Below are 12,284 nucleotides of genomic sequence, written 5' to 3'. Positions count from 1 at the left end.
ACCAGGCTCTATGCGCTTTACACTATATTATTACCCCAGCAGACCATAGAACACTCCGAAACATTCTCAGCTTCCCGGGAAGCATACTACATAAATATAAGTGTCATGACGCGGTGGAATCGGGTGCTCGTCAATTTTTTGGCATATAGGGTTTTTTGTATATAATCTTAAAGCCTATTCATTTCCCATGCTTTTAATGAAAAAACACACATCTATGTTGATTAGAAGTTGAGATATCTGTGATTGAAGGAGGTGGAGGTCGCCTAGTGTCAGATGTACATTGTTCATTGTTTCTGGAAGCAACATCCTTGCACTCCGGACAAGTCCATCGATGCTCCGCTGCTCTCTCCAAAATGCCGCTGATGGTCTGTCTACTGATTGTGCCAGTGCACATCTGGTTGAACGTTCTTTTGTACTTTACTGCAAGGGTGCCAGATTTTCCACATCCTTTCTGTATTTCCAAAACCATTATCCTCTCCACAGCAGTACTGGCCTCTGCCTCCTTATCTTCCTCTTCAACCAGGTGGCGAGAGAGACATTTCAGGATATCGACCTTGTCTGGATAAACCGTACTGTCTACTGAGGTGGCCTCACCATCCAGTCTGTCAGCTTTTTTCATTTCCTTTAACGCCTGCATGGCCAGGGCAGAAAATCCATGTGAGCGTACTTTCGTGCTGGCTTCAATTTCCTTTCGCATACTTGATTTAGTCCTGCTGCAGGCTCCAGATGCACTGTGGATGATTTTATTGTTGGCGAATACAACAAATCCCTATCCTCTTCGCTGGCTATTTCTTTTCACTGGGCCAACCGTATAAATTACAGGATCCCCTGCTTTTGAGTTCTTTGTAAACAATCTCGTAGACATCGCTCTCGTTGATGGCAGCCGCAACATTTCTTCTGTCTCTGCCCATGCTTATTTTGACCTTGGTGAGGTCCCTGTATTCTCCTGCCACCTGTTCCCATTCTTCGCCAAGTGGTACATGTTCAGGTACACAGACTCTTCTGGGAGAATCTTCTGCTTCTGCCATCCAATACTTTCCTCTTTTGATGCTGCCTTTTGTTGTTGTCGTGAAGTGCTTTGTGCAGTGGATGATCTTCCTTGCCCATTACACTAAGATACAACTTTGCTTGAGCTATCCTATGGCACACTTTGATGCCACGCATGAAAGTAGCGCATGCACAATATTGTAGTGTCCTTGGTGCAGCCCAGCACTTCTCTCATTGCCTCATTCTGCACTCGATCAAGCTTAGCAATCTGCGTGTCGGGCAGCTTGAGACATCCCAATCAATAATCAATGACAGACACGACGACCAGCTGCATCATCAGGAAGAGCACTCTTTGTGGAATCAGAGCGGCCGCCATGGTCTTGATTGCACCAACACCTCGTTTGGCCTTTGTTACCACATGATTCACATGCTTGTTGAAGGACAACGACCTGTCGAAGACGATTCCCAGATACTTGAGCTCTGACTGTCTGTCGACGATCTCATAGTTGCAAGTGATTGGTGGAGCTATGTCTTGGACAGTCCTGTAGTCGAGGGAACACCAAGCTTCCAGATTTCTTCTCCAAGTGTGCTGATATTCGTCCGGCACTATCTTTTCAAGAATTTTCCCATAGGTGTTCTGTACGGCTATGATTCTGTAACGACTGAGAGCCGAGTGGTCTTTTCCTGGTTTGGGGATTGGTATCAACCAGCTGTGCAACCATTCTTCAGGGATTTTGCCAATGCCAACGCTCATGTTGAAGTCTTTTTTCATTTCTTCAATCATCTCGTCGTCTGCTTCTTTCGTGTGGCAATATCTTACACCATCCAGCCCTCCAGCGCCGTCTTTGCCATATTTTATTGTTCTGGAAGCCTCTTCTTTACAAATCGCATCCCCATAGCTTGCATACATCTCTGATGTCAGCACACTTGAAACATCTCTTTCAACTTCCTTTCTAGGGTCAATATATCCCTGGTGGGTTTGATGTATGAATCGGCCAAAAAAAAGCCATTCCTTTCTCCTCATCAGTTTGGAGTGTCTTTCCTGACTCGTCCTTCACATTCAATGTGGTTTTTGTGTGACCCTGTCCCCACATCTTCTTTCGCAGCTTCCAGAACTTTGAGAGTATCTTCTCAGCTGCAACATTTTTTACAGACTCTTCCCACTTCGTCTTTTTGGCCAGATTTGTTTCAGTTCTGAACTTATATTTCTCGAGCCTGCCTCATCTGCTCTTTAGCTGCCTCCTTTTCTTCCTCTGTGACATTGGGTTTCTTCCTCTTTCTTTGCCAGTCCTTAGCAGCATTCCTCTTCTCTTTCCACAGGCAGTCAGTTTCATTGCTCCACCATGGTGGCTGCGTAACGTTAGATCTTGAGGGTCTTCTGTTCCAGGCCTTCTTTCTCAGGCCTCCCAAGACCGAGGTGTCTGATTTGTACTTAAACACCCTTGACCTTTTGTCTCACTGTCTTTCCACCCTTTGATATAAGAACTGAGCATGGTAGGAGTTCGCTACCTTGATCTGCCAGTACACTCCATTGTGTAAAAGCTTCGCCACCTGTTTTGATCAGGGCCAGATCACCGTTGGAGTCCTGTTCACCATTTCTTTGAGATAGTCTTCTCATGGTGGAAATGTTGAGGATGTGGAGATCACTTTCAATCAACTTGCTATCCAAAGCGTTTCCCTGACCATTTTCGTTGACATTGCCCCAGGTCGAGCTTCTGGCATTGAAGTCCCCAAAGATCAGGACAACATCTCCAAGATCGAATAGCTAATGGCGAAACTCCCAGTCATCTTCACGGACAAGTTTTCCCCCTCCGGCATAGAGATTAACAATGACCCATGACCTGTTGCGGATCACTAGCTCAAGTGCTTGTAGCTCCCTGTCCTCCTTGTCCCAAGTAATGACGTCTCTTACCCGGTGCTGGATACCATTCCTGACCACAGTGGCTAATCCTAGATGAGTTGGGCTCATTGGGTTGATATTGATATTATGACGTGCACCCAGGACATGACAAAGTTTTAGCATTGGTCTCCTGCAGAAAAAAGAGGTCAGAGACATAGGCGAGCGTTTCCAGCACTCTTCCTCTGTTCCTTCTACTGAGGCAATTCCAATAGCCAATGCAGACGTTTTTCATTTTGAGCCTGTCTGTTTTTCCCTGATTCTTTCTTTTCCCTGCCCTTCTTTTCCTGGCACCTCCTCTCTTTCCTCTCCTCCTTCCTCTCCTCCCCCCCCCCCCCCCAGTCCTCAGTAACGATTCAGGAGAAAGCGTCGCCAAAGGAGCACGTTCTCTGTCGCTCCTGTGCTGTTTCCTTTTCATAACTTTTACTCATGTTTGTTTTTCTAACTGTCGCCCTGGCAGAGTCCTACACATGGGAAGGGACAGGGGATGTCCATACGCCTGGCGCCATCCCTCTCGCTTACCTGACGCCCACGTTAGCGACTTATGAGCCCTGTAGCCGTTCATCCCATTAGCACGTAGGTATACCGTGAGATTAGGATTTGTGTAAGGCTGATTGACCCATAGTCTTGCGTCCCTTTGGCAGACGGTGAGCCGAAGGACTATGGTGTTTGTTATTGAGGTATTGCTCCTCAAGATTCGTTGTGTTCTGCTCCTGAACCGCACGGTTAAGGGTAGCAGGTGACACCTCAGGTGACACCTCGGGAAAGATGTGAATTTTCGCTCACGCACAACGGTCTTAAGCAGTATAGAGGTTGGCCAGATCAAAGTGGACTAACAGCTTGGGATGCACGCCACTCATCATCCAGTGCCAGATCTGCGACTGACATCGGCGATCACGGCTCTCCATTTATTCCTTTCCTCGGAGGCTCTGAAGAAAACTATGTTTCCCTGATCTTTCCCCGTAACCCATTTGTTTAGGTTCCCTAAGTAGGTTGCTCGGGGGGGGGGGGGGGGGGGGGGGGGCTCGTGGCCTAGAGGTTATGGGGTTCGCCTCTCAATCAAAGGTCCTGGGTTCGAATCCGTGTAGCAACCGAAAAATATTATATTTTCTAAAATTGTCTCTTTTCCCCTTCTTTCCTGCTCTCAAGCAACTGAAAATTTACTTTTTTTTAGGGGGGGGGGGGTACCTTTTTAAGTAACCTTTTTCAGGAAAGTAGACACAGAAATGTTTTTAAATTGACATAAAAGATGTTGAACTAAAAAACAAACATTCGATAAAAATGATCAAACCCACAGCAAAAGGCCTGTTTCTTCAGTTTCGTTATTTTGACGAGCACCTGATTTCACCAAGATGCGTCACATACTATAAACACTTTTACTTTACGTAGAGTGGACAGAAGACAACAGAAACCAAGAATAATTGACAAGTTCTTCAGATCAAAGTTTCAGGAGAAAAGGATCTGCCATTCACTATAAACCTTGACCTGCCTTCAGCAAAATGAAGTGCCGGTAATAAGAACACTGTGAGATTTATTACAATACATCTTGAGAAATACTTGTCCTAGCAAATCATTCACAATTTGGCAAAGGGATCACATTATTGATGAAATAGACCAGGCTCAAAAATTGTAAAATTTAAAATGCTTCCATATTATTAAAAGGATAACAATATGCGACCCAACACGGTAGAATCAGGCGCTCGTTAGTTTTTCAGGATCTGGAGTTATTGGTATCATCTTAAAGCTTGTACATTTGACCATCTCATGATGAAAAAAACACAAGCGTATCTTGACTAGAAGTTGAGATATCTGCGATCGAAGGAGGTCGGAGTCGCCTGCTTTCAGAGGTAAATTAGTGAGAAAATGGCGGTCAAAGTAGTGATTTCCAAAGCTCGAGAGTCCTTGGAAACTGAAAATTTACATTTTTTGTGCCTTTAATCAATGTTTTTCAGTAAAACTCACACAGAAATAGTATGTTTTTAATGGACATAAAAGCCGTTGAGCCAGAAAACAAAAAGTAGAAAGAAATGGTCAAACTAGAGGACACATGCCGATATCATCAATTTCATTAATGTGACGAGTGCCTGGTTTCACCACAAGGCCTCACATATACAATAAAATCTAAATGTTTGTCAAGCAACTCACCGCTATTAACAGATTGCTGTCCTGAGGTGACACCTGGAAGAAAAGTTAAATTAAAGCATTATAATATATGGGTTATTCCACCAGTACTGTTTACTAAGTTCCTAGTCTATTTTGAGTGTCAACTATAAATATCAAAAGACACCAAGCCTACTTATTTTGGTACAAGTGCAAAGAAATTATGCTGAGGAGTCTCTGATCAGCTTGAAAAACTGTTAAAAGTCTATGTTGTAAGATACGAAACTGTTATAGCAACAAAAAAAGGTGTTTTTCTGAGGGGAAAAAACAGTAACAATCGAAATGGAGCAGGTAATGAGTTTGGTCTCCATCCAAGCAACAGAACTGTTTGTTTCAAGTATAAAGAGGCACCTTTCCATTAGCAATGAACAGGATTTGGGAACAGTGCGTGCAAAAAAACATACACTGTCCCGGAATGAGGTCGCTGAGGCTCTTTGTTTAGTCGTGGTGATTGTTATATGTGTTCGCCCATTTTGAACAGGAAAAACATGTCCTCAAAAAGTCTCAAACGGGAGGGTACAGATTTATCCATTATATTATGGGAAACTGATGAATAAAATCAATTCTTTTGTCTTACAGTAACATTCCTCACATTTTGATGTCATTTCAGTTGACACCAGCGCTAATCTCTATGATTTTTTTCATGTGGTTTGAGCATTTTTTATCAATAAAATACATTCACATAAGCTGTTAACTTTCTATTTGTCCAAATCTGTGGTCTATGTTGTTTTTTATTTATACATGTAACATTCCTCAGTGTCCAGAGTATAGCTCTTTTATGGCATGCAGGGCTAGACCTGATTATCAAAGAGGTCTAGCATTTTCAGGAACAAACAATGAAACCTTGCTTGTGACAACTTGCCACAAACTCAGGTGGCTAGCATTTTTCTGCCAGAGCTGGTCACCTAGTACTGACTACCCGGGATTCACATCACTGTCAACAAGGTGTGTATTATAGTATAGTTGCTCTGCGACTAGGAGCAAGTAGAGAGTCTCTGCACATGCAGCTTCTGTTCTGAGAGAGAGAGAGAGAGAGAGAGAGAGAGAGAGAGAGAGAGAGAGAGAGAGAGAGAGAGAGAGAGAGCAGAGACAGAGGAGAGAGAGAGCAGAGACAGAGGAGAGAGAGAGAAGAGAGAGAGGAGAGAGAGAGAGCGGAGAGAGCATAGAGAGTGAGAGGAGAGAGAGAGGAGAAAGAGGAGAAAGAGGAGAGAGAGCGGAGAGAGAGAGAGAGAGAGTGGAGAGAGAGCAGAGAGAGAGAGAGAGAGAGAGAGAGAGAGAGAGAGTGGAGAGAGAGCAGAGAGAGAGCAACAAGGAATGAATAGCATGGAAATAAAACTACATCATGTTCAACATGAATTTTGTAAAGCCACTCTAAAAATGCAAATGAACGGTTTTAATGGTCATTACAGCAGTTAGCACGTCTCTATATCACTAAAAAGAAAGATTTCAGCAAAATTATTAGTAAATGAGACTTTTCAGTCTTAATCACCAGCAATAATTTTGTAAATAGCACAAGGTCACGTTCTAAATAAAATTAATTATCTATTCGATCATTCGATGCATGCAAGACAAAGTGCAAGTAGATTCTAGATCTAGATCTAGATCTATGCCTACTGGAACATTTCTGATTAATTTTGATTAAAAATTACAGTTGCAGTTCTCTCAGTCCACAACAAAACAATTGCACCTTTTGAGGTGAAATGATTAGAGTCTACATGAGGTTTTGACAATTTAGAGGCAGAATTCACTCGAGTTGCAAAACGCAAGCCACTCGCCATATCGGGCGGCATAGCGACTCCGCAGGATAAAAAGAGGGGGGGGGTGAACCTTGCCTTACTTGATTTCGACGTATTTTTCTTCTTCTTCCCCAATCTCTGTTTGATATCTGAGGAGACGAGTCTAGATTCCATTGTAGGCTGAAGCCTAACAGAGTGCCAGAAGGCTTCAGCATAACTCATTTCTTCAGGTGGGGAATCCGTGAAAGTGCATCTTTGTGGTTGCGCAGTTAAATCTATCATTCTCACCGCCATCTTGTCGTCAATGTAAACAGGTGGATCCAAACAAGTTGAGTGTGCACTACGGAACAATATATTTTGGTCTTTACTCTTATTGCATAAATACTATAGCAAACAAATATCTACATATCACTTTTGTCTATTTTTTAATTTTGAAAAATGAGCTCCTAAGACAGTCTAGTATAGTCAAAAGTGATGAATTACAAGATGATATTTGTTTTTTGACAATTTCTCTCTATTTTGTATTAACTGAGATAAGGGAGATCACCCCTGTAATTGTAAAGATTAGTGATGCGTCGTAAACCCGGAAAAAAGGAAACGGAGACAGCCACAGCCCCTGAAAGTGAGTAATACATGTAGGCCTAATGTAAACAAGACTTCTTTTCTTCAGAAAACCGAAGTTTTTTTAATACGTACCTTGAAATCGTATTCTTCATTGTCTGACAAAATATATTAAGGCTTTTAGGTGGTGTGTTCAATCGAGCCGTGTTCAATAGCATGAGAGCGGACCATAATCCATGGAGCTTGAGGCTTGAGCATCTAAATATGGGATACCTGGGTGTGATAAATGAGGCTGAGGACTGAGGTCCAAAATCAACTTCATGTAATAACGCTTTAATCATCTATCATTGGTCTTGGTGTAATTCTAACTTGAATGACGGAAATAGCAAAAAGTTCGTTCATTATAACAATATCGAGAGGATTGCTCATTTCCAGGTGCTTTTTCGGTACGAAGTGGCTAGCCGTACTTAAGTACGGCTAGACTGCCAGTCTAGCCGTACTTAAGTACGGCTAGACTGCCAGTCTAGCCGTACTTAGATCTAGGTTTGGCCCAATCGACTCAAGCCTGTTAAGTACACAGGTCTCATTAGATCTAGATCTAGTAATTATTCAAGTTCAAATACATGCAAGTCAGTAAGGCACCTTTTGGTTTTGTCTGAAATACAAATACTTTTGGCATTGCAAAATAAAAATTTCATTTACAATTCAGCCATCAATATTAAGTACGGCTAGCCTGACAGTCTAGCCGTCCTTAAGTACGGCTAGCCTGGCTGTCTACCCGTACTTAAGTACGGCTAGACAAGAAGTCTAGCCGTACTTATCTTAGGCCCTATTAACATCAGAAAACAGAAGGTTTAAAATACATACACTGTCATTAAGGCACCTGGTTTCGCCTCAAATACAAATACTTTAGGTACTGCACACTAAAAATGTATATTTACAATTCAGTAGGCCAATTTCTTTGTAAATGGTCAGTCTAGTCATCATATTAAGAATAAGTACGGCTAGACTGCCAGTCTAGCCGTCATTAAGTACGGCTAGCCTCTTCCCAGCTTCCTTTTCGGTAGTTCCCACCCCCCTTATTTGAGCCTGACCTACATCTAGATCTAGTCTAGATCTATACGTTTGATTTGCGGCAAGCTAAGATATCAAACCTAACAACTGCAAAACATTATATTGTGGTAAAATTCAGGGGGGCATGCCCCCCTTAAACCCCCCACCATATTTATAAGGTCAGGGGGGACCCCCCTACTCTTGGGGCCAAAACCAGCGAATAACAATTGCGGGGTGGTAACTACCGAAAGAGCGCCCATTTCCACCCTTAGTTTTACCGGGAAGTTGACAGGATGCCGGCCATCCTTTCGATATCCTACAGTTTGTTGATCAATGAATTGTATTGTAAATTGGACCTTTGTCTTTGTAGTATAATGTTCACCGCTCTGCTGCAGTGTGGCCAAGCTTTAGCCACACTAGACGCAGAGTTTGCCACATGGGCATACACCACAATTATTCACAATATTTACGACATGATAGATTTTTAAGTGTTGTGTGTGACCTTGCAGAGAAACAAACCCCCGGACCTCCCAGGAGATGCAGCCACCAGGATGCCCATTGTAAATTGATAGACGGCCCCTCCTGTCACTGAACGCTCCAGGCGACAAAACTCGCCTCCCCCTCTCTCTCTCACTCCGTTGAGCGCTTGAAGCGACTAAAATTGCCAACGGGTCAATGCACCTTCGTGGGTTCTGTTAGTACAGGTGATAAAATGTTTGTGTTGTAAACAAATCCAGTTTTCTGAACATACTAGATCTAGATCTATTACAAACATTATTTCATAAAACTCCTTTCAGTTCAGGCTATTTGTTTTTAAAAACATACGACTCTAGCAAGTGATTTCATTTCTGAATTGAGAAATGTATTCATTTGTCTAGGATTCTGGTGAAGGTATATATGCATACTGTCAAGATTTTTTTTTAATGAAACAATAACATTCCCCTGCGGGAGCCTAAAAAAATCGGCCAGCACTCGGGAGCAATTATTAGCCTAATGTATTGCTACCCGTTCTCAACACCCAGGTAAGAATAATTTCTCAGAGCGGGTTGTATATAATATTATATTTTTATTTTCACTGCGGGTGAGAATAACGACAGCCTTTGAGTTATGGGAAGTCGGGATTCAACAATGATCATCTATTTAAAGATCCAGATAGATCTAGATCTAACTCACAAAAAAAAAATCCCTGGAAAAATGTTTTTTCGCCCCCAAGCAGTTATCCCAAACCTTTTTCAGTCTTTTTACCGAGTCCCTAACAGAGCCTCAAAGCCATGTGCACAGCTGACACCGATTCAAAAGACATTCAACGGAAATCTCATATTATAAATAGACATCTTCATCTGAAATTTTTTTTCCTGACTGGTTTCAGCAAAATTTAATTGTTATTGTCCTCGCTCATTTAGCAGTAATTTTGGTTGAAAATGAAAGAAGAACAACACTACAATGCGATATGGTTGTCCCATAGTTTAACAATACCACACGCCGGGCACCAGCAGTGCGAAAACGCAGTACTTGCCCAAGCCTGGGCTAACCCCAGGAACACGCTTATTTATACAGGGATGCCACTTTTCCACTTTTTTCCGGTATTTTGATCCTGATCCGCTGTTATGTTATTGAGATTGAGATAGAATCTATGTTTGTTTGTTTGTCATTTCTCTCAATGTACACCCTTTGGGTTTCAAATTGATATTCATATTATTATGTTATCGAGACCGTGGCACGTTGATTGTCAGTTGTTTTTTTTTAAAGGTGAATGACATCCCTGTTTATAGCATTGTTCTTTGCGTCAGCCCTATATATCGTACATCAATACACATGAGAGGAATTGATGTGTTCACTTACTGAAGATAAAGTTTTTCCGATATCTTTAGCGACAGCTAAGATATTATTGAAGAAAGAGGATTTGTCGGTAGCGAGACCAAAACCTGCCGTACCAAAAGAAGGCCCCGTCATAGTGGGTCTCCCCCCCCCCATCCAGTGAGATAGAGAGTTAACTGTGACAGATTGCTGCCCTGAGGTGACACCTTCAGGGAAGGGGGGGTTGTGCCCTTTGAAGGAGAGCTTGGTGGACTCATGTTACTTGATATGCTCACAATGGCGATGGACGTGTTTGTTTTCCATATAAAGAAGATAACAGAGGTTCATTTGAGGAATGGAAGCTTCTGGTAAATTGTCCGAGCTGTCCGTAAATTTGAGTTTTTCTTGTTTCAGTAACAATCTATCTGTGCTCAACTGTAGTTTATTTTAAAGCCTTACATCTTAAGACCCATTATGAAATTGTTTTGTCATTTCTCTTTTTCAGATAGTTCTGAACATATTTGGAAAAATTTGTGCTTTTGCTGACTGGAGAAATGGACCTTCGGCGAGTGAAAAATGAAGAAAAACTGGTGCTCTGTCGCAAGTATTATCATGGTAAATCAGTGAAATATATTACTGTTACTCAATTTTATGTGCATGCACTCCATCAATTATCTATAATAATATATATTTAAATGGCACCACAGGAAATCGGCGCTGTCTTTTGCAGTCTTACAGCAGCCTTTTTCATCAAGTTCCGCGATAAACCCACAATTTTTTGCAAAGTTCGCAATTTCTTGCAATTTTAGGCGAAAATACATCAAAGCTTTCATTTTAACAGAATTTTTAAGTACAAAATGGTGCCAGTACGGAATAAATCGTACAGAAAGATTTCATGCTCCACTCTTGGAATTACTTCTTCAAAACTTTGTACGGCCCTATTACTTTGCTGCATCAAGGAAAGAAGCAAACATCTTTCTCTTGTTTGTTGTATTTCCTGTTGAATAGTTAGTGTGTTTTTATTTTTCACACTTGGAGTCTGCTATAGCATAACATCTCTGTACTCGTTGTCTTGAAAAAAAAAATTTGATCGTCCTGTCTTTTTGTTTAAATTTCCAGCTGGCTTCTTCATCCTGCCCTTTCTGTGGCTGGTCAACTTCGTCTGGTTCTTCAACGAGGCGTTCCGCAAACCCTTGTACACAGAGCAGTCTCAGATCAGATCTTGTAAGTGACGGTAACGTTCTCTGTGGTCTATCTGCTGTGTTTTTTGTTACTAATGCAACGTTAGTGTTGATCAAAGTTCTTTTTATGTCTTTTATTTTGTCTGGTATGTTATCTTTCTTTCCATTACCGAATAGTTGTGGGTGGTTAGCGGGTGCTCTGGTGGGGTTTGCTCCTTCTTTCCTATCAAACATCTATCGTCCTTATCTCCCCTTCTTCTTTTTTATATTTGTTACTCTCTTGTAACACCTGTAATCTTCTGGCGCTCATAATATGACCTTATACAGTTGCGAGCGCCGTAAAACCTCTACTAAAACTAAACAGAATAGTTATTATGCTTTCTTTCCATAGACTTCATGATAGCGAATGTTTTCTTTTTATAAGCTTCACGGTAGAGAATCTTTTCGTTCTCTTCCCAGATTGACAGAAGTTACATGCTCTGTGACAGACTATGTTTTCTAAACTATACACTTCTAGACAGACTATGGTTTATTTCTATACACTCCATGATACTGATAGAGTGTATTTTCTTTCTCTTCCCTGACTGGCAGATGTCATTCTTGCTCTTTTATAAAATACTAGCTGGGTCCCCTTTTGATGAAAGGTATGATCGGTGCATTAATGTCAACTGAAAGTCATTGGCCAACTATATTTACACTCTACTGGAATTGAGCAATAATCTTGAGAGATACAAAAAATTAGAAGGTCTAGATCTAGATTTATACTCTCAAAACAAAATGCGCCTCGCAAAATATCACTTCCGCACCGGATTTTCTAAAATTGCAGAGACAGAAGCGTCGGCCTACAAAAGCGATCGGCGAAATAAAGAAATTTAGCTTTTTGCAGCAAAACTGTCTCAAAACTGAAAAAAC

The 12,284-nt window shown here is 41.7% G+C and overlaps 2 protein-coding genes across 2 annotated transcripts in view; one reads left to right on the top strand and one right to left on the bottom strand.

The window, feature by feature from the left end:
* Positions 1–7,085, bottom strand: part of LOC101854916 (protein Hoatz homolog) — a 12,179-nt gene extending 5,094 nt beyond the window's left edge. The window contains exons 1-2 of the mRNA XM_035973324.1: positions 6,882–7,085; positions 5,030–5,062 (exon numbers count right to left, since the gene is read on the bottom strand). Of these exons, the coding sequence (XP_035829217.1) occupies positions 5,030–5,062; positions 6,882–7,074 (226 nt within the window). The 5' untranslated portion in view covers positions 7,075–7,085. The remainder of the gene's footprint in view (positions 1–5,029; positions 5,063–6,881) is intronic.
* Positions 7,086–7,329: 244 nt separating this feature from the next.
* Positions 7,330–11,415, top strand: LOC101854684 (gamma-secretase subunit PEN-2; the record flags this gene model as incomplete). The annotated part of the gene is given in 3 exon segments (XM_005111841.2): positions 7,330–7,402; positions 10,697–10,806; positions 11,311–11,415. Coding segments are annotated over 2 exon segments (166 nt in total), but the record flags the coding sequence as incomplete, so codon positions are not given.
* Between the last annotated feature and the right edge of the window lie 869 nt (positions 11,416–12,284).

The sequence above is a fragment of the Aplysia californica genome, unplaced genomic scaffold (assembly GCF_000002075.1).
Source record: "Aplysia californica isolate F4 #8 unplaced genomic scaffold, AplCal3.0 scaffold01134, whole genome shotgun sequence".
Classification (NCBI taxonomy): Eukaryota; Metazoa; Mollusca; class Gastropoda; order Aplysiida; family Aplysiidae; genus Aplysia; species Aplysia californica.
The sequence above is the reverse complement of the archived record's forward strand: the minus strand, read 5'-3'. Positions and strand labels throughout refer to the sequence as shown.